Source organism: Narcine bancroftii, chromosome 5 (assembly GCF_036971445.1).
Source record: "Narcine bancroftii isolate sNarBan1 chromosome 5, sNarBan1.hap1, whole genome shotgun sequence".
Lineage (NCBI taxonomy): Eukaryota > Metazoa > Chordata > Chondrichthyes > Torpediniformes > Narcinidae > Narcine > Narcine bancroftii.
In genome coordinates, this window is record NC_091473.1 from 221,530,590 (window position 1) to 221,548,439 (window position 17,850).

Here is a 17,850-nt window from a genome sequence, read left to right on the forward strand (position 1 = left end):
TTAATTATCATTGTGTCTGTAATCACATATTCAAAACTGCTTCCTTCAGGTAATCTCAATCTGTTTCCCAATGTATCCTTTATATAAGCTTTAAGTTGATGATATGCAAACATTGTACCATGAGTTATTCCATATTTGTACTTCAACTGTTCAAATGTTAATAAATTATTTCCCAAAGAACAATTTTTTATTCTTTTGATTCCTTTTCTCTCCTATTCTCTAAAGGAAAGGTTATCTATTGTAAAAGGTTTTAGTGGATTTTGCATCAATAATAATTTTGGTATTTGGTATTCATTTTTTTTTCCTTTCTAAATGGATCTTCCATGTATTAAGTAAATGATGCAATACTGGTGAGCTATTATATTGCACCAGCTTCTCATCCCACTTATAAAGTATATGTTCCAGTACCTTCTCCCCTATTTTATCTAGTTCTATCTTAGTCCAGTCTGGTTTTTTCCTTGTCTAATTAAAAAATGATAAATACATTAATTGTGCTGCTCTATAATAATTTCTAAAGTTTGCTAACTGCAAACCACCTTGGTTGTACCTCTCTGTTAATTTATCTAACGCTACCCTCGGTTTCCTCCCTTTCCACAAGAATTTCCTTATTATTCTCTTTAGTTCGTTTTTTAAAAATTCTGTTAATGGAATTGGTAACATTTGAAATAAGTATTATATCCTTGGGAACATGTTCATTTTAATGCAGTTTACCCTCCCTATCAACATTAGCGGTATTCTTTCCAATGTTCTAAGTCTTACTGCAATAATAATTTAATTTGTTCAAGTGGCTTAAGTTATTATATCGGATTGCTTGTGCTTGCCATTTAAATGGTGATTCTTTTTTAAATTCTGTATAGTCTGCGTTACTCATTGGCATCACTTCACTTTTCATTGATCTTGTACCCCGATATTTCACCATACTCCTTCAATTTCTTATGTAATTCTTTTATTGATATCTCTGGTTCTGTTAGGTATACTATGACGTCATCTGCAAATAAGATGATTTTATACTCCTTCTCCTTTACTTTTATCCCTTTTAGTTTATTTTCTATTATTATCAGTGCTGTCAAATGTTCTATTGCTAAGGCGAACAATGAGGGGGATAATGAACATCCCTGTCTAGTTGACCTACTTAATTTAAATTGATTTGATACATATCCATTTACTGTTATCTTTGCCAATGGTCCATTATACAATGCTTTAATCCAATTTATATATTTTTCTGGTAGATTGAACTTCTGTAATACTTTAAATAAATAATTCCACTCTACTCTGTCAAAGGCTTTTTCTGCATCTAAAGCAATAGCCACTGTTGGCTTCTTATTTCCTTGAACTGCATGAATTGGATTAATAAGTTTACAGACATTATCCGCTGTTCATCTTTTCTTAATAAATCCACTTTGATCTTGTTTTACTATTTTTGGTACACAATCAGCCAATCTGTTTGCTAATAATTTCAATATCATCTTATAATCTGAGTTAAGTAGAGATATTGGTCTATATGAAGCTGGTGTTAATGGATCCTTCCCCGTCTTTGGTATTACTTTAATTATTGCTATCTTACATGTATCTGGCAAGTTTTGTGTTTCTTATACCTGGTTCATTACTTCCAGGAGAGGAGGAATTAATAACTCTTTAAATGTTTTATAAAATTCTATTGGGAATCCATCCTCTCCTGGAGGTTTTTTAATATATCCTGTACTTCCTTAATTTCAAATCGTTTTATCAGTTTGTTTTGTTCCTATTCTTTCAATTTTGGCAGTTCAATTTTTGCTAAAATCATTCTATTTTATCATCTTTCCCCTCATTCTCAGTTTGGCATAGTTGTTCATAAAATTCCTTAAAGTTTTCATTAATCTCTGTTGGGTTTTATGAAATTTGTTTGTCCTTTTTCCTTGATGCCAATACAGTTCTTTTAGCTTGTTCTATTATAAGTTGCCAGGCTAATATTTTATGTGTTTTTTTCTCCCAGTTCATAATACTTTTCCTTTGTTTTCATTGTGTTCTTCTTCACCTTTTACGTTTGTAATGTTTCAGATTTTATTCTTTTGTCCGCCAATTCTCTCTTTTTCATCATATCATCCCTTTTTACTAATTTCCTTTCTATACTTACTATCTCCCTTTCCAACTGCTCTATTTTCCAATTGTAATCCTTTTTCATCTTGGTTACATAACTTATTATCTGCCCTCTAATGAAGGCTTTCATTGCGTCCCATAATATAAATTTGTCTTTCACTGATTCTGTGTTTATTTCAAAATATGTTTTAATTTGTCATTCAATAAACTCTCTAAATTCCTGCCTTTTAAGTAGCATGGAGTTTAACCTCCATCTATATGTTCTTGGTGGGATGTCCTTCAGTTCTATTGCTAATGAATGATCTTATAGTAGACTAGCTTTATACTTCAGTTTTCCAAACTCTCCCTTGAATATGGGCCCTCAACAAAAACATATCAATCCCTGAGTATGTTTTGTGCCTACTCGAATAATATGAATATTCCTTCTCTCTTGGGTGCTGCCTCCTCCATATATCCATAAATTTCATTTCCTACATTGACTTAACCATAAATTTGGCTACTTTATTCTTTTTGCTTGTCTTTTGTCCAGTTTTACCCAACATTGGATCCAAATTAAGGTTAAAATCCCCTCCTATCAATATATTTCCTTGTGTGTCTGCAATCTTCAAAAAAAATCCTGCATAAACTTTTGATCCTCCTCATTAGGCGCATATATATTGAGCAAATTCCAAAACTCTGAGTATATCTGACTCTTTATCATTGCGAACCTCCCTGCTGGATCTATTATTTCCACCTCTATTTTGATTGGTATATTTTTGTTAACTAATATGTCTGCACCTTTAGCTTTTGAATTATATGATACTACCACTACATGTCCTACCCAGTCTCACTTTAATTTGTTATATTCCACTTCAGTTCGATGCATTTCCTGCACAAATGCTATATCTATTTTTTCCTTCTTCAATAAATTTAGTAGCCTCTTCCTTTTAATTTGGTTATGTATTCCATTAATGTTTATAATCATAGAATTCAACGTGGCCATCTTATATCTTGCTTACACTTCTTTTCCACTTCCTCGCCTCCTTCATCCCCTTTTTTCCCATTTTGATCTCTTAGTTTTCCCTTATTAAACTCAATGTATGACAACACATTTAAAACATAAAATACTCCAACAGTTCCCACACCCAATTATACCTTAACCCCAAATGCTCCCCCCCTCTCTGAGTTGCCCCTTATCCCTTGCCGGACAACCACAACTTCCCTTTCCATTTGGATTGCGATCTTGCTCGCAAGCATCAAGTGATTTTGCAGTAAAGGTTATTCCCTCTCCTCCCCCCCCCCCCCCAGCCCCCCCAGAAAACACTTTTTTTTACACATACAACAAAGCTCTCTTTTTTCCCCCTTGCTTCCTTCCTTCCCTTCTCTTTACCTTCTTTAGTTCTTTACAGCTTTACATATATACACTTTATCACCGTTCTTCATCTCTTCTGTCCTGCAAATGTTCTGCGAATTCTTGTGCTTCCTCTGGATCTGAGAACAGTCTGTTTTGCTCCCCAGGTATAAATATTTTAAGCAGGGCTGGATATCTTAACATGAATTCATAACCTTTTTTCCATAAAATCGTTTTTGCTGTATTAAACTTCTTCCTCCTCTTTAAAAGTTCAAAACTTGTGTCTGGGTAAAAAAATATTTTTTGACCCTTGTATTCCAATGGCTTATTATCTTCTCTAACTTTATTGCTTGCCCATTCCAGTATATTTTCTCTTGTCGTATATCTAAAAAATTTTACTAAGATGGTTCTTGGTTTTTGATGTGCCTGTGGCTTCGGAGCTAGTGCTCTGTGTGCCCTTTCTATTTCCATTTCTTCCTGCTTTCTGTCATTCCCAGGATCTTCGGGATCCATCCTTTTATAAATTCCTTCATGTCTGTGCCTTCTTCACCGTCCTTCAGGCCCACTATTTTTATGTTGTTTCGTCTACTATAATTTTCCAACATATCAATTTTCTGAGATAACAACTCTTGTGTCTCTTTAATTTTTTTGTCACTTTCTGCCAATTTTTCTCTTGTCATTTACTTCCATTTCTACAGCCGTTTCCTGCTCTTCCATATTTTTCCCTATTTCTGTCATGACCAGCTCTAAACTTTGCATTTTATCTTCTGCTTTTTTCATTTTCCTTTTAATTGCACTAAATTCGAATGATAACCATTCTTTTAATGATCTCATTTGTTATTCAAAAAAAGCTTTATCTATATTCTGTCCATCAGTTTTACCTTCCATTTCTCTGTGAAGATCTTGGTCTTCTTCTTCCTCTTCTTCTGTGTCTGTACCTGTGTTTGTGTCTTCTTCTCTTTGTGTCTGTGTCTCTTCTGTTTTTCCTGATGAGCTGCTTCTATCTCTTTGCTGGGCCTCTTGCTGTTAGTCCTCCCCTCCTGGACTGCTTGTCTGTCGGGCCTTCTGCCGTTGATCCTCTTGTCGGTCACCCCTCCGTCATTCTCCCTCGTCTGTTTCCTCACTTCCTCCTCTGCTGCCTTCCTTGTCCTCCAGCTGAGCGCCCTGGTGTCGGGCGTCCCTCAGCTGATCGCACTGTGCCTGCCCTCTCCTCTGCTGAGCCCCCCTCCCATCAGTGTCCTCTTTTTCCTTTGATTGCGCACTCTTGCTTGAAGTCCACTGGTCGGGAGGTCGTGACTCCACAGGGCAGGCACCAGCCTTGGGGATCGGGCGCTCCTCGCCACCACAACTCCCTGTTCCTTCATGCAGGTAAGGCCTTCTTCTTTCTTCTCTGGTGACTTTTCTTTTTTTCCCAGTTGTTTTTACTTTCTCCTTCTTGGGTGCCATCTTCTTTCTCTTCTCTGTAACTTTATTTTCTATTTCTTTGTTGTGCTTTGTCTTTTCCTAACTTCCTTTTTTTCTGGAGAGGGCTGGTTTTCCCATCACGTGACTCCTCTCCGTTGGATCTATTTTTAAAGTCAGAGGGATTAGTGCAAGTGTCAGTATGAGTATCAGTTTAAAATCTTATTGAATGTCTGAACAGACAGCGCTGATTTGGCTGTCCGGTTTCTACAGAATATTCATTTACAGAATATTATTCTTCCAATCACTTCTTTATCCAATGGATACATTGTTCGAGATTCTCTCACTGGAAAATGTCAGTTTCCTGTGCTTGTCTTTCTCTCTGATCAACAATTATTATTGTCCACAGAAAGTGGTGGAGCAACAGAGCAAGGCCTATAGTTCCAAAGTTCTTTTCACTCTTGTGATGGGAAAAGGCTCTGCTGCCCGAAAAGTTATGTGGGAATCCTTTGTGAAAATGATAAATAGATTACCAAAGTTGAAGAGAGTGCTAAAAGAGATACATGAATTGGGTAAGAAGAAAATTGCATGCTGCTGCATTCAAAATGTCCATATTTTATCATAGAGTTACATGGATTTATTACAATACAAAATTTAAATTATTTGAACAGGCACTGATCCAGCGGATTTCATGAAATTAATCCGTGATTTTCCTGAAGTTCCCACTCAACTGAAAGGTAAGTGACAAATTAGATTTTAATTTTTTTTTCAACAATAAGGGAACTGCAAATATGGTCATATTTCATGATCCATTCTGAAATGCTCGTGTGGTTAGTGGGCCCTTTCTTGTATTGGTGCATTCCTGGTAAATTTGCTTCCATGAGCTTCCACAATGCTGTTGAGTCTGAATTCCAAGATTTGAACTTGGATGATGGAATGGCAAAATTCCATATCAGAGAGGTGTGAGACTTTGAGGATAGAGAACCTACAATTGGCACTACTGTTGTGTGCATGGAGCCCTCCCTGAACAGATTTTGGAGAGTTTTTTTGGATTGTAGTTGAGTAATTGCAAAGTAACTTGCAGATTTCGCACACTGCTAGTAATAGAAGGAATTTTTAGGGTGATAGATTAGGTGCTGGTCAAGTGAGTTATTCCATTGTCCATTGTTGAAATTATTTCAGCCAAGCAAGCTCATCTTCTAATACACTATAGACTTAACTGTTCCACCACTTGCACAATAATTCCTGTCAGGAGGTGAGGTGTAGTTTTTAGCCTTCTCTTGTATCCATATTATTTTCATGCCTAGTTCAGCTGGATTTCCCATCACAGCACCCTGTAGGTGCTGTGAAATTCCATAGACTCCGAGCAAGGCCATGAACAGCAAAATTTATGAAAATACCTTGCAATGTCCTACCAAACTCTGAAACCTTTTATAGATCAGGCAGAACCCTGGAATACTGTAACCACCCCCCCAAAAATAGCTGTCTGTGTGCTGAAACGGTGTGAAACCTCGTCTACATCTGAATAGAATCAAACCAGAAAATCTGCAGTTGCTGGGGACTAGTGCAATCCACAAATGTGGTGGAGAGACTTGGCAGGTCACGCAGTGTCAATAGTAGTAAAGGTTAATAGCCATTTCTCCATCCCTTCCCTTACAATGACCTCCCTTCTCTTATACATTTATTAGGGGGTATTTTTTATGACAATGTTCATTTTCATATTCGAAGCAGCATTTGTGCCACGACGGTGCTTGGAATGAAATTTTACAACAATAGAGAATCTAACCACCCACCCTCAGCATTCAGTGGCACAAGTGTTGACAAGTCTCCCACTATTGTCAAAATCTGCGATTTTGAAACTTAACTGACCATATATGTATCAAAAATGAGATATTGAAGCCAATGCGTGCAAAAAAAAGTGAGTCTCACATCTTGAAATTTAAAAATGGTTTTAAAAATCTACAAGTCACTAATCAAGAGAAAGATAGAATGCTTTCAATGGTTTGGATAAGTCCCAATCCAGCAATGCTGAAGAAACCTGCCACCTTTCAGGATTATTGACCTCTTTGAACTTGTATTTGTTTCATTTTCATTGTATCTGGGTTGCAAGAGTGCTTTATTGCATGGGTTGTTTTGACTGCACCCATTGTATCTTCAACCTCTGACACTAGGAAGCACAGAAGACACTACTGACTAAAGATTCAGCTTCAAATTGAACATCATCCTGCCATGAACATGTTAATTTTTCATCATCTCTGGGTCTAAAAATCCCTACGTTATCATATGGGGGGGGGGGGGGGGGGTGTGCGGAGGACTTTTAGCAAAGGAACTGCAGCCTTTCAAGGGGATGATGGTTTACGACTGCCTTTTGAAAGACAGTCGGGGATTGCCAATTAAATGCTGCTCTTTACTGCATCCTGAAAATAGATTTTAAAGTAAAAAAAATAGAACTGTGAACCCAGTACATATTGTTGCCTTGCACTGTTTGACTACTGGGTGTGATTGTTCTTAAGTACTCCAACCATTGCCAATTCAAAATTGTCCTACATTATTGCCTGTCTACTCTTTGAAATGTTGTCCTGAATTTTCTGGATAAGCAGTAGCTCTTAATACAAGCCTTCAAAACAAGAAAAAATATTATTTCTCAATCTTGGAACCCAGTTATTTGGCCCCTTTGCCTTCACCAAATCTCTGCTTGATCACACTTAAAAAAAAATTCTAGTTTCCATTCTTCCAAGATTCAGATATTGTGACAATAGAAGAAAATGCAGGAAATAATCATCAGTCAGGCAACAGCTAGAAAGAGAAACCGACTTAACAGTTTGAAGCAAAAATATAACTGGATATTATGAATTATTTATGGTTGTGTGGTTATTTCTTGCAATTCTTACTTCGATTAACATTGTATGCAAACCAAGGCTATTATTAACTCTATTCTCTCCTTAATACCTTAAAATGCCATCTGGTCCCACTGTGTACCTGAAGAATATTGGTCAATCTTTAACTACAACCAAGAATTGCAAGATATTCCACATGAAACCGGAGTCCTGAAATAAGACAAAAATATTTAAATGTTCTTTATCGTTGCTTTCTGATGTGGATACACTTTAGAGGTGAGACCAGTAAAATTCCTGTTGTAAAAAATGGGAAAAGAATAATGAATTGGGGTCGTGGAGAGAGTGGGGGGGGATGGTGGAGGGGAGGGGGGAATTGGCAGAGTTTTGAGCCAACAGAAGGAAAAATTGATAATTCAGAAGGCACAGAATGCCTGAATTAGAGCAGGATGAAGGTCAGTAGGTTTATTGGGTGCTAAAGGAACAAATGATGTATTTCCAAGCAATGAGGCTCGTGATTTTCAATTGATAGTACTGGTACTCCTAAGTGCCTGTTTCCTTCTCCTTAATGAATGCAATTGCAGGAATCGGAGCTTCTGTTTGTCAGCTCATGGTCCACCTGAGTTCTTGCGTTTTCTGAATGGTATACCCTGCCATGACTGTCCATCAGTTACTGTTTAGGATGGTGACAGGATATCCTGGATGGTCAAGCATCTTGAGCTTTATTTTGGAATTGTACTCATCAGGGTTAGTGGACAGTATACTCCAATTACAGTGTCACAGCACAGAAGCAGGTCCTTTGGCCATCACATCCATGTCAATCTTTTTAACCACATACATAATAGTTCTATTTCCCTGCACTTGGTTTGTGTTTTTCCATGCCTTGTATATTTTAAGTACCTGAATAAATGTCTCTAAAATGTTTCTGATTCCAATATCCGTGGTTGCAAGTTGAAGTTGTAATAAAACCATTTTCCCTTAAATCCCCAATCAAACTCCTTTCTCCAGGGTAAGTTTGGATATGGGCTTTGCAAACACAGGCAAACTCAAGCTCATGCAAAATGCTGGGAGAGCAACTGACCAAAAGCTGAGTTGAAGGAACGGAATGTGATTTGAGCATCAAAGGAAGAGCAAAAAATGGATGATATTACAGAGGTGCAAGTAGATGTTCCTTGCTATAGGAAACCTGATGAGAAATCATGTTGGTTGATTATCTTTGCCTTCCAGTGCACTAAGTAATAAAAGAAACATTTAGGTACACAAGATTATGAGGGATCTAGATGGAGGAAATGCAGGCAGGCTTTTTTCACTAAGGTTAGATGAGACAAGAACTAGAAGACATGGGAGAAGGGTGAAAGATGAGATGTTTAAATTGGAACTAGGGTAAACTGCGCAGTAAGTGGTGAGAATGTGGAATGAGTTGCCGGCTGAAGTGGTGAAAGTGGTCTTGATTTTTGAAATTTATGAAAAATGTGAATATGTGCATGGATAGGAAGGATCTGGAGGGTTATGGTCGGGGTGCAGGTTAACAGAACAAGGTAGAATAGTTGTTTAGCATGGACTAGATGGGCTGAAGGGCCTTTTTCCATGCTGTAGTGTTCTATTCTTCTAACCGTAACAGTCAATGGACCACCAGTGGGCAACCTGGCCTTTTTTAGAGATCTCTCTTAATGCACGAGATAACCTGCCCAAATGTCTAAAGCAATAAGATACAAGTACATTCACTGTCTAACTTTCCCGTGACATTGATAGAACTCATTCTTCCAGCTGTTGTCTGAAATATTCACCTGAACATTACTACCAAAAAAAGGATTAAATAATGATCAGGCTGTTTAAAATATCATGAACAAATATACCATTATCATTAGACATCATGTAATCAAGTGAGGATTTGAAAAGTTGTTTCAATTCTTGAGCACTGTCAAAAAAATTGCTATAAACTGATGTTTACTTTTTACACTGCAATTAAGCTGTTAATTTATTTCTTGCAACCATGTTAATGATTAGTGACTTTCTCAATTTAAACTAATATTATGAACTGCTTTATTCTATTGAAGATATTCAAAAGAAACACAAGGAAGAGCTCAGGAAAAAAACTGAAAAACTGAGAATGAAGACAATTCAGGCAAATGAGGCAGTGAAGATATTCCAGCTGGTTGATCGATATGCTCAGCTTACAGTCGTTTCAACCATTCGAGATTTGAAACTTGTAGAACATGAACTATTGGCAAGAGGCCAAGAGCATGAAGTTTGGAGAGAGAAGCATCTACAGAAAGAGCTAGAATTAATCCAAACTGATAAATTGTTCTGCAGCAGTTTTTCCCGGAGTAAATCCAAATTTGGGAGTTCAACTGCTGTGATTGGAGTTCCAGGGATTGGAAAAACAACAATGGTACAAAAGATTGTTCATGACTGGGCCACTGGAAAAATATACCATAAATTCCAATTTGTGTTCTCTTTCAAATTCCGTGATTTGAATGATATTAATTGCAGAGTCAACCTGCAAGAACTGATTCTGGATCAATATCCCTACCTTCAACATCTCCTGAGGGAAATCTGGAAATTTCCAGAAGAAATATTGTTTATATTTGATGGTTTAGATGAATACAACACAAGAATTGATTTTGCAGACAATCGAAGAAACACAGAGCCAAAGTACATGTGCACAGATCCAGAGTGTTGGTGTGCGGTGTCTGACATTGTGTATGGTTTAATACAACGAAAGCTACTCCCAGGATGTTCAGTGTTGGTGACCAGTCGCCCAACTGCATTAAATTTATTGGAAAGGGCTGAGATAGATGTCTGGGCTGAAATCCTGGGATTTGATCATGAAGAGCGGAAGGAATATTTTAACAAGATTTTTGAAGATCAGACAGCGGCAGCAGCTCTTTTCAAGCATGTGGAAGAGAACCAGATTCTGTACACTATGAGCTTCAACCCTTCTTATTGCTGGATCCTTGGTCAAACTCTGGGCCCTTTCTTCATGAAAGGCAAAAAATTGCATCGCATTCCAAAAACCATCACTGAATTATATTCCTGTTATATCTGCAACATCCTGAAAAACCACAGTTTTAAGAAGGAGAGGGATGTAATGCTGAAGATAGGTGAGATGGCCTTTGAAGGAATCTCTGAGAAGAACATTGTGTTTAAAGAAGGAGATTTGATCAAATACAATCTGCAACCTTCCCAGTTCTTGTCTGGGTTTGTGATGGAGCTTTTAGAGAGAGATGATACTACCCAGAGTGTGGTATACACATTCCCACACCTCACAATCCAAGAGTTTGTGGCAGCACTCGCACAATTCCTAACCGCAAGTCCTGAGGATATGAAGAAGCTCTTCGAGAAAGCCCACAGGGAGGAAGATCAGCGATACGAATTACTTCTCAGATTTCTCGCTGGCTTCTCCTCACAATCAAATCAGCTCCTTGAAGAGTTCTTGGGAGAATTTCCTTCAGAAAAGATCATACAAGTTATTGACTGGATAGGTGAAGAAGTTCATAAACAGCTTGTAAACACGAACTCCAAAGCCAGTAAAAGGAACCTCCTGAACTTGTTCCACTATTTGTTCGAGTCTCAGAATCGCCCACTTGTTAAATCCACTGTTGGATTAGTGAAAAAAGTTACATTCAGTGGACTGCAAATGAATCCCATTGACTGTGCTGTCTTGACTAATGTCATTGAGTTATGTGACACAATAAAAGAACTTGACCTGCAAAATTGCTCCATTCAATATGATGGACTCCAGTGGCTGGGACGTGGACTGCATAAATGTGAAGTGTTGAGGTATTTATTTATTTGTCTCAAACTGAAAATTGGGTTGACAGTGTATCAATGTGCAGTTGATTCATAGTATAAACAGCATCAAGCAATTCCGTTAAAAAGGAGAGAAGCTGATTTCACAAAATATAACCCGCATCCAGAGGTCATTTTGTGGTTCCCAAAGGATGAGAGTGCTGAGAATTGCTCCTTGTGAGGGGACGATAAACAGTTATCATTTCAGTAAGATTGATTTAATTGTAATCGATGTGTAAGAGCAGCATTAAGCACCTTTTCACCTTGTGGCATCTTGCATAATTTCCCCTGAAATTTTCTGCAAGTTAATGTGTAAATTGCAGGGTGAATTATGCTAACATCCAATTCATGGAAACATTTCCCATCTCCTCCATAAAATCCAGATTTGAAGAAGCAAATAAGTGAGAAATTTCCTGTACATGGTGAGACTCCTGAGCACCAGGGGAATAAATCCAGTCATCGGGAATAAGATTAGTTTGAAAGACATTTGGAAAGTCAATGAAAGCGTTCAGTGAGAATATTTATTGTTGTGTCCTAGCCACCTAAGAATTCAGATGGATTGACTGAAAGATCCCTTCTCTCTATTCTCCATTCCCTTCTCTAAATTTCTATGTCTCAGTTGCATCTGTTCCCAGGATGAGGCCTTCCATGCCACATCATCAGTGATGCCTGAGAACATGAACTTTCCCTCTACTACCATCAACAGCCCTCATCCACATATCCACCATTACCTTCACATCTCCACTGGCCCCTCTGCCCACATATGCCACAAGGACAGGATTCCCCTTGTCGTCACTTACACCCCACCCCCACCAGTCTTTGTGACCAACATATCCTTCTCCACCTACTACATGATCCCACTACTCGAGAAATATTCCCCTTTCCTCCCCTTGCTCCCTTCATGACTCTCTTGTCCACTTGCCCCTCCCCACAATTCGACCCCTTGACACTTACCCCTGTAACCACAGATGCTCCACTTGTGCCCACATGTTCCCCTTACACCACAATTTGGGGCCCCAAACAGCCCTTCCAGGTGAAATAACATTTCACTTGTGAATCTGCAGAGGTCATCTACTATATCGAGTGCTCCTGTTATGGTCTCCTCCATGTCGGCAGGACTGAGCATAGACTGGGAGATTGCTTTGTTGAGCACATCAGGTGTGACTGCTGCACTAGCGTGGCCACTTATTTCAATTCCCCATTCCGTTCCCTTGCAGACATGTCTGTCCATGTTCTCAGGCATTGCCAGACTGAAACCACCCTCAAAATGGAGGAACAACACCTCGTCTCCCATCTGGGCACTCCCACCCAGATGGCATGAACATCAACTTCAGTTTCCATTTTAAAGCCCCCCCCATTTCTTTCCTGTCGCCTTTCGCCAGTTCTCTCTCTCTCTTTCTCTTCTGTCTCCTTTCACAGAGCCAAAATCAATTCTCACCTCTCCTCTTATCCTATCCAATTAACACCTTTTGTCAGCCTGGATTCCAGTCTTCAGTCTTTATTCTGATGCCTTCCAGTTCTTCGCTTATTCCTTGAAGAAGGACACAGGCCTGAAATGCTGGTAATATATCTTTACGTCCTAAGGACACTGCGAGACTAGCTGAGTTCCTCCAGCATTTCTTTGTGTTTTGACTGAAAGATCTGACAGTAATACCCTGAGGTTAAATATAAAATTACAGAAACTGTAGTAGATCAATTGTTTGATTCAAAATGTTTCTCAATGTGCTTGCAGACTGAGGGACAATAAATTTGGAGATTCAGGAGTGAAACTGCTGTCTGCTGTCCTAAAGGAGCCTAACTGTAAAATACAGCAACTGATGTAAGTAATACTGAGATTTAATGTGCTTGTAATAATTGGGTAAACAATTAATATTAATTGCATAATATGCAGTACATATGTTTGTCAATGCATATGCACCAAAATTCCTACTTGCTACAGCTGTGCAGGTACACAAAAAATGATCAAAGTAAACTTAATTAGAAGAGACAATAAATACAGATGACAGAAATATCCACAGTAATCTCAGTACAAAAAAGCGACTTGCAATCGAGTAAACAGACCATTTGTAGTGTTGGAGCAGTCCATGATTAGTGTAACAAGGAGATCCTCAGAGCTGTTGGAAAGAAATTGTACTTGATCCTTGAGGACCAAGTCTTCGGCCTCCTGTTCATTTTGCCTAAAGGAAGGGTAATAGGGTCACTTGAATTGCCAAACTAGGCTGTGAAGTCATGGACTTTCCACAGTGCACCTATAAAAGTGTGAGAGTATCTGACAACATCCAGGAAAGGTCTTCTGAAATGCGGACTCGCGTTCATTTAAAGGTTCTGACCCTCTCCACCATGTATGCAGACAAATATTAGAGTAATTAATAAGATTATTAGCATACCCTCGGGATTTATATTGATTCTTTCTTTGTGTTCTCTCTTGGTTACTGATCCTTCAGGCTGAATGTTAACAACCTTACAGCTGATTGTACTGGAGATCTCTCCTCTGCTCTCAGTAAAAATCAATCACTGCTGGAACTGGACCTGAGTAATAACAAATTAGAAGATGCAGGGATGAAAAATCTGTCTGTTTTCTTGAAGAACCCAGACAGTAAAATACAATACCTGAGGTGTGTACCTGATTCTGCAAAATTGTTTTGCTATTAACCAGTTATTGGAAAATGCACTTTGTGTATTAGGTAATTATTTTTGTTTCTGTTCATTCCTCTCCCTCATTTTCAGACTGAATGCTAACAGTTTCACAGCTGCTTGCATCAATGATCTTTCCTCTGCCCTCAGTACAAACCAGTCACTGATATCTCTGTATCTGGGGAATAATGAGTTGGGTGATGCTGGGGTGCGACAATTCTTCAAGGATCTGAAGAACATACAGGAATTGGGGTGAGTACCAAATGTATCATTTTGCATCTTCATAATGATTGGCTGTCCAGTACTGAACATTTAGGTTATTGACATATATTAGTATCAAATGTTGATAATTTGTCGGAGTAACAATGTTAGTGGTGCCAATATATAAATTCCACTGATAGTGAATCTTGCTCTCATTTCCCATTTCTCCTTTAATCGTTTTCATGGGTTGTCCTTCCTCCACAATCCTTGACTGACAGTCTGGAAAATAACAATCTCTCTGCTTGCTGCATGAAGGACCTTGCTACCACTATCAGTGAGTACCAGTCACTGAGATCTCTGAACTTAAGTTGTAATAACCTGGGGGATTCAGGGCTGAAAGCACTCTCTGAAGCTCTGAAGAAACCTAACCAAAGGCTAGAGCAATTGCAGTAAGTACCAGTTTGTTAAATCATAATTACAAGTTTGCTAATGCTAAATGTTATTCAATAATTTCATGTTTATTATCACCATCTTTTAATGGACCCTGGGGATTTACACTGAAATATGGTTTTCTTTATTGTCATTTGTGATCCCCAGTCTTTGCTCAGCTAAGCTCACAGCTTCTTGTGCCAGTGATGTTGCATCTGTGCTCAGTATAAGCTGCACACTGAAGGTTTTGGACCTGGGTGGTAATAAACTAGAAGATCACGGCATGAAATTGCTGTGTGAGGCTTTGAAGAACAACTCAAACTCTAAAATACAAACACTACAGTAAGTGCAAGAGTCGTAATAAATTGTTATTCGTGGTAGTGTAAATGAACACTGGTAAATACCTCATTTCCTGTTATTTCTTTCTCTGATCCACAGGTTATGGAAAAATTACCTTCATGATTCATGTGCTGAAGATCTTGTCTCTGGTCTCTCTGGAGTCTGCTCATTGAGGAAGCTGAACCTTTCATCTAACTTCTTTACAGACCAATCTGTTGAAAAATTCCGAACCCTCACAAGGAACTGCAGCAGCTTGAAAATTATTGAGTGAGTGTTTCTGCGAATATCAGTAGATTTACATTTTTTGAGGATAATGTTTTTGTAATTATTGAAATATCAAGGCTGTCCTTTTCTGTATATTCTTTCTTTCAGCCTGGATGATAATAAGTTCAGTTCAGAGGGGCGTGACCGCCTGCTGTCGCTGCGGAACTACAGATCCAGAATGACAGTGATTGTGTGAAAGTTTCCATTTCCAAGCACCAAAGTGATTTTGTTTCCAAATGGGATTTCTATTGCTCCTTGTGGTGTCTTATACTTTTCCGATTTCTTGAGAATGGTGCAAGAAACCATTTTAGTAGATAACCCCCTGCATCCGATGCTCCCGTTGTGGTCTCCTCTACATTGGAGAGACTGGGCCCAGATTGGGAGATCTCTTTGTTAAGCACCTTGGTTCTGTCCACTGCAATAGCCATTGGCCCCTCATTTCAGTTCCCCATCACATTCCTTTGCTGACATGTCTGTCCACTGTCTCATGCACTGCCACACTGAGACTACCCGCAAATTGGAGGAACAATACCTCATCTTCTGACTGGGCACCCTCCAACCAAATGGCATTAATATTGACTTCGCTGGCATTCGTTAAACTACCCTCCCCCACCCCACTTCTTCCCCTGTCACCTTCCCCCAGCTCTGTCTCACTCCTTTCTCCCTGTCTCCTTTCACACAGACATAATCAATCCTTACCTCTCCCCTTATCATATCCAATTAACACCTTTTGTTGGTCTGGATTCCTCTGTCAGCTAGCACTAGATGTTTACAAACTGGGGCTGCTCGGGCCCCATGTATCCTACCCACGTAGCATGCCCCTACAGCCCCTTATGCACTGGACTCTAAATTGCCCAGTCAAACAGCGACCAGGAAATTTAAGGGTGCCTCTAAAAGTGACATGGTGAGTGATATGTCATGCACTCACCATGTCACCGAGGCCCCGCAGGTAAGTGGCTGAGGTAGGGCTGTTGGCACCGGGTCAAGGACGGAGTCAGAACGCTGTCGGGGCCAGGGGAGGAACACTGTCGGAGACGGGGGGGGGGGGGGTGGAGGGCAAACACCGTTGGGCTAGCAGGGAATGGCATGGGCTGTTGGGAGCAGAGTGGGCCGGCGGGGAACGGGTTGGGGCAGGAGCAATGGCTGTCCTTCTTACCTATAATCCTCCACACTGCTGGAACTGCTCTCATGTTCCAGCAGTGTGAGGGTTTATGGGTAAGGAAGACAACCATTGCACACAAGCACTGATGTCATTTTCTACCAATGCAGCCATGATTGCTTACAAGTTGACCAGCAGCAGCTACTCAGTGTATGTACAGTGGTTGGCCATCCACCTCCAGGTTGGTTTGCCTAGAAATGCAGTTTTTTAAAATTCTACCCATTAATTGGCCTGGCAAATTGGCAGGTTAAACTCGTGTTACAATCCAATTTGTAAATCCCTACTGTCTGTATTTTGAGATGTTTGTTTTTCGCTCATTCTGCTTATTACTTGAAGAGGACTCAGGCCTGAAACTTTGGCAGTACATCTTGGTCTCCTATGGATGCTGAAAGACCAGTTGAGTTCCTCCAGCATTTTGGTGTGTTTTTGCAACAAGGCTTACAACCTGCTGAAGATCAGATCTGCGCCATTCAGTTCAAGCAATTCCGAGACATACAGAAGTGAAGGATCAACCTCTGGAAGGTAATTACCAATGCAAAAAGACAGCTTAATGGATTCTTGGCAGCTGTAACAGTCCTTGCATGCCATCACATCCTATAAACCAAATGAGATAGGATCATCTCTTTGGGACCAATTCAGTGCCTTGTGTGCTCATGTCAAGAGGGGCAATGAGGATATACTTGTAAAGGTTAAAATCTTGTGTTTTTGATTTTTAGTTAATTTTGTGCCTGTCTCTTTAAGAGAACTATTGATTGTGGTGTTACTATAGTGACTATGTTGTAATAGGTCATAATATCTACCCAGGCTAAGTGCTGGTTCTCATTCTACAAGATGTGAAGGAAGTGTGAACACAAGAAAAGTTTCTTTTTCTTTTGTATCTCTATTTCATGCTTTTATCGTTATTCGCCATTATGAAAGTCTTGTTGCGAAGCTATGCAAAATGTTTAATTGTTCTATCAATGAATTAAAACTACATAAAGTAACAGCCTCAGAGTTTGATTTATTGGATTAAAGAGATCTAAATTTGGGATATCGTGGCTCATGCTTTGGAAAATGATACTTTGAAATTAGGATATGAGGAAAGTGCTGTCTACAATACTCTCACAAGCTGCACAGACACTTGTTATTCTGTATTCACAGTTTCTGAGGCTCATGTCAAAAGCATGCATCCCAGACAGTGTATCTCAGCACGTCCTTAAAACCTGCATGGACCAATTGGCTGGTGTGTTTTCAAAAATTTTCAATTTCTCACTGTCTCAATCTGAACTCCCTATCTGCTTCTAAAGGACCCCAATCATACCAGTACTCAAGACGCGTAAGGTGACTTTCCCTTGTGTCTATCAGCTGGGGGCTTTCTTGCCTACCTTAATGAAATTAAGGCAAATCAACTC

At 39.2% G+C, this 17,850-nt stretch overlaps 1 protein-coding gene across 7 annotated transcripts in view; it reads left to right on the forward strand.

The window, feature by feature from the left end:
* The window catches only part of LOC138764916 (NACHT, LRR and PYD domains-containing protein 3-like), a 56,580-nt gene extending 39,138 nt beyond the window's left edge, over positions 1-17,442 (forward strand). For 2 of the 7 annotated variants that reach the window (XM_069941356.1, XM_069941355.1), the window contains 10 exons: positions 5,217-5,379; positions 5,479-5,544; positions 9,699-11,424; positions 13,166-13,252; positions 13,878-14,048; positions 14,161-14,319; positions 14,547-14,717; positions 14,866-15,039; positions 15,136-15,303; positions 15,409-17,442. In XM_069941356.1, the coding sequence (XP_069797457.1) occupies positions 5,217-5,379; positions 5,479-5,544; positions 9,699-11,424; positions 13,166-13,252; positions 13,878-14,048; positions 14,161-14,319; positions 14,547-14,717; positions 14,866-15,039; positions 15,136-15,303; positions 15,409-15,496 (2,973 nt within the window). In that variant the 3' untranslated portion in view covers positions 15,497-17,442. Of the gene's footprint in view, positions 1-5,216; positions 5,380-5,478; positions 5,545-7,818; positions 7,921-9,698; positions 11,425-13,165; positions 13,253-13,877; positions 14,049-14,160; positions 14,320-14,546; positions 14,718-14,865; positions 15,040-15,135; positions 15,304-15,377 lie in introns of those variants that run through there. The other 5 variants (XM_069941359.1, XM_069941358.1, XM_069941360.1 and 2 more) reach the window with 5 other exon arrangements.
* The last annotated feature ends 408 nt before the right edge of the window (positions 17,443-17,850 follow it).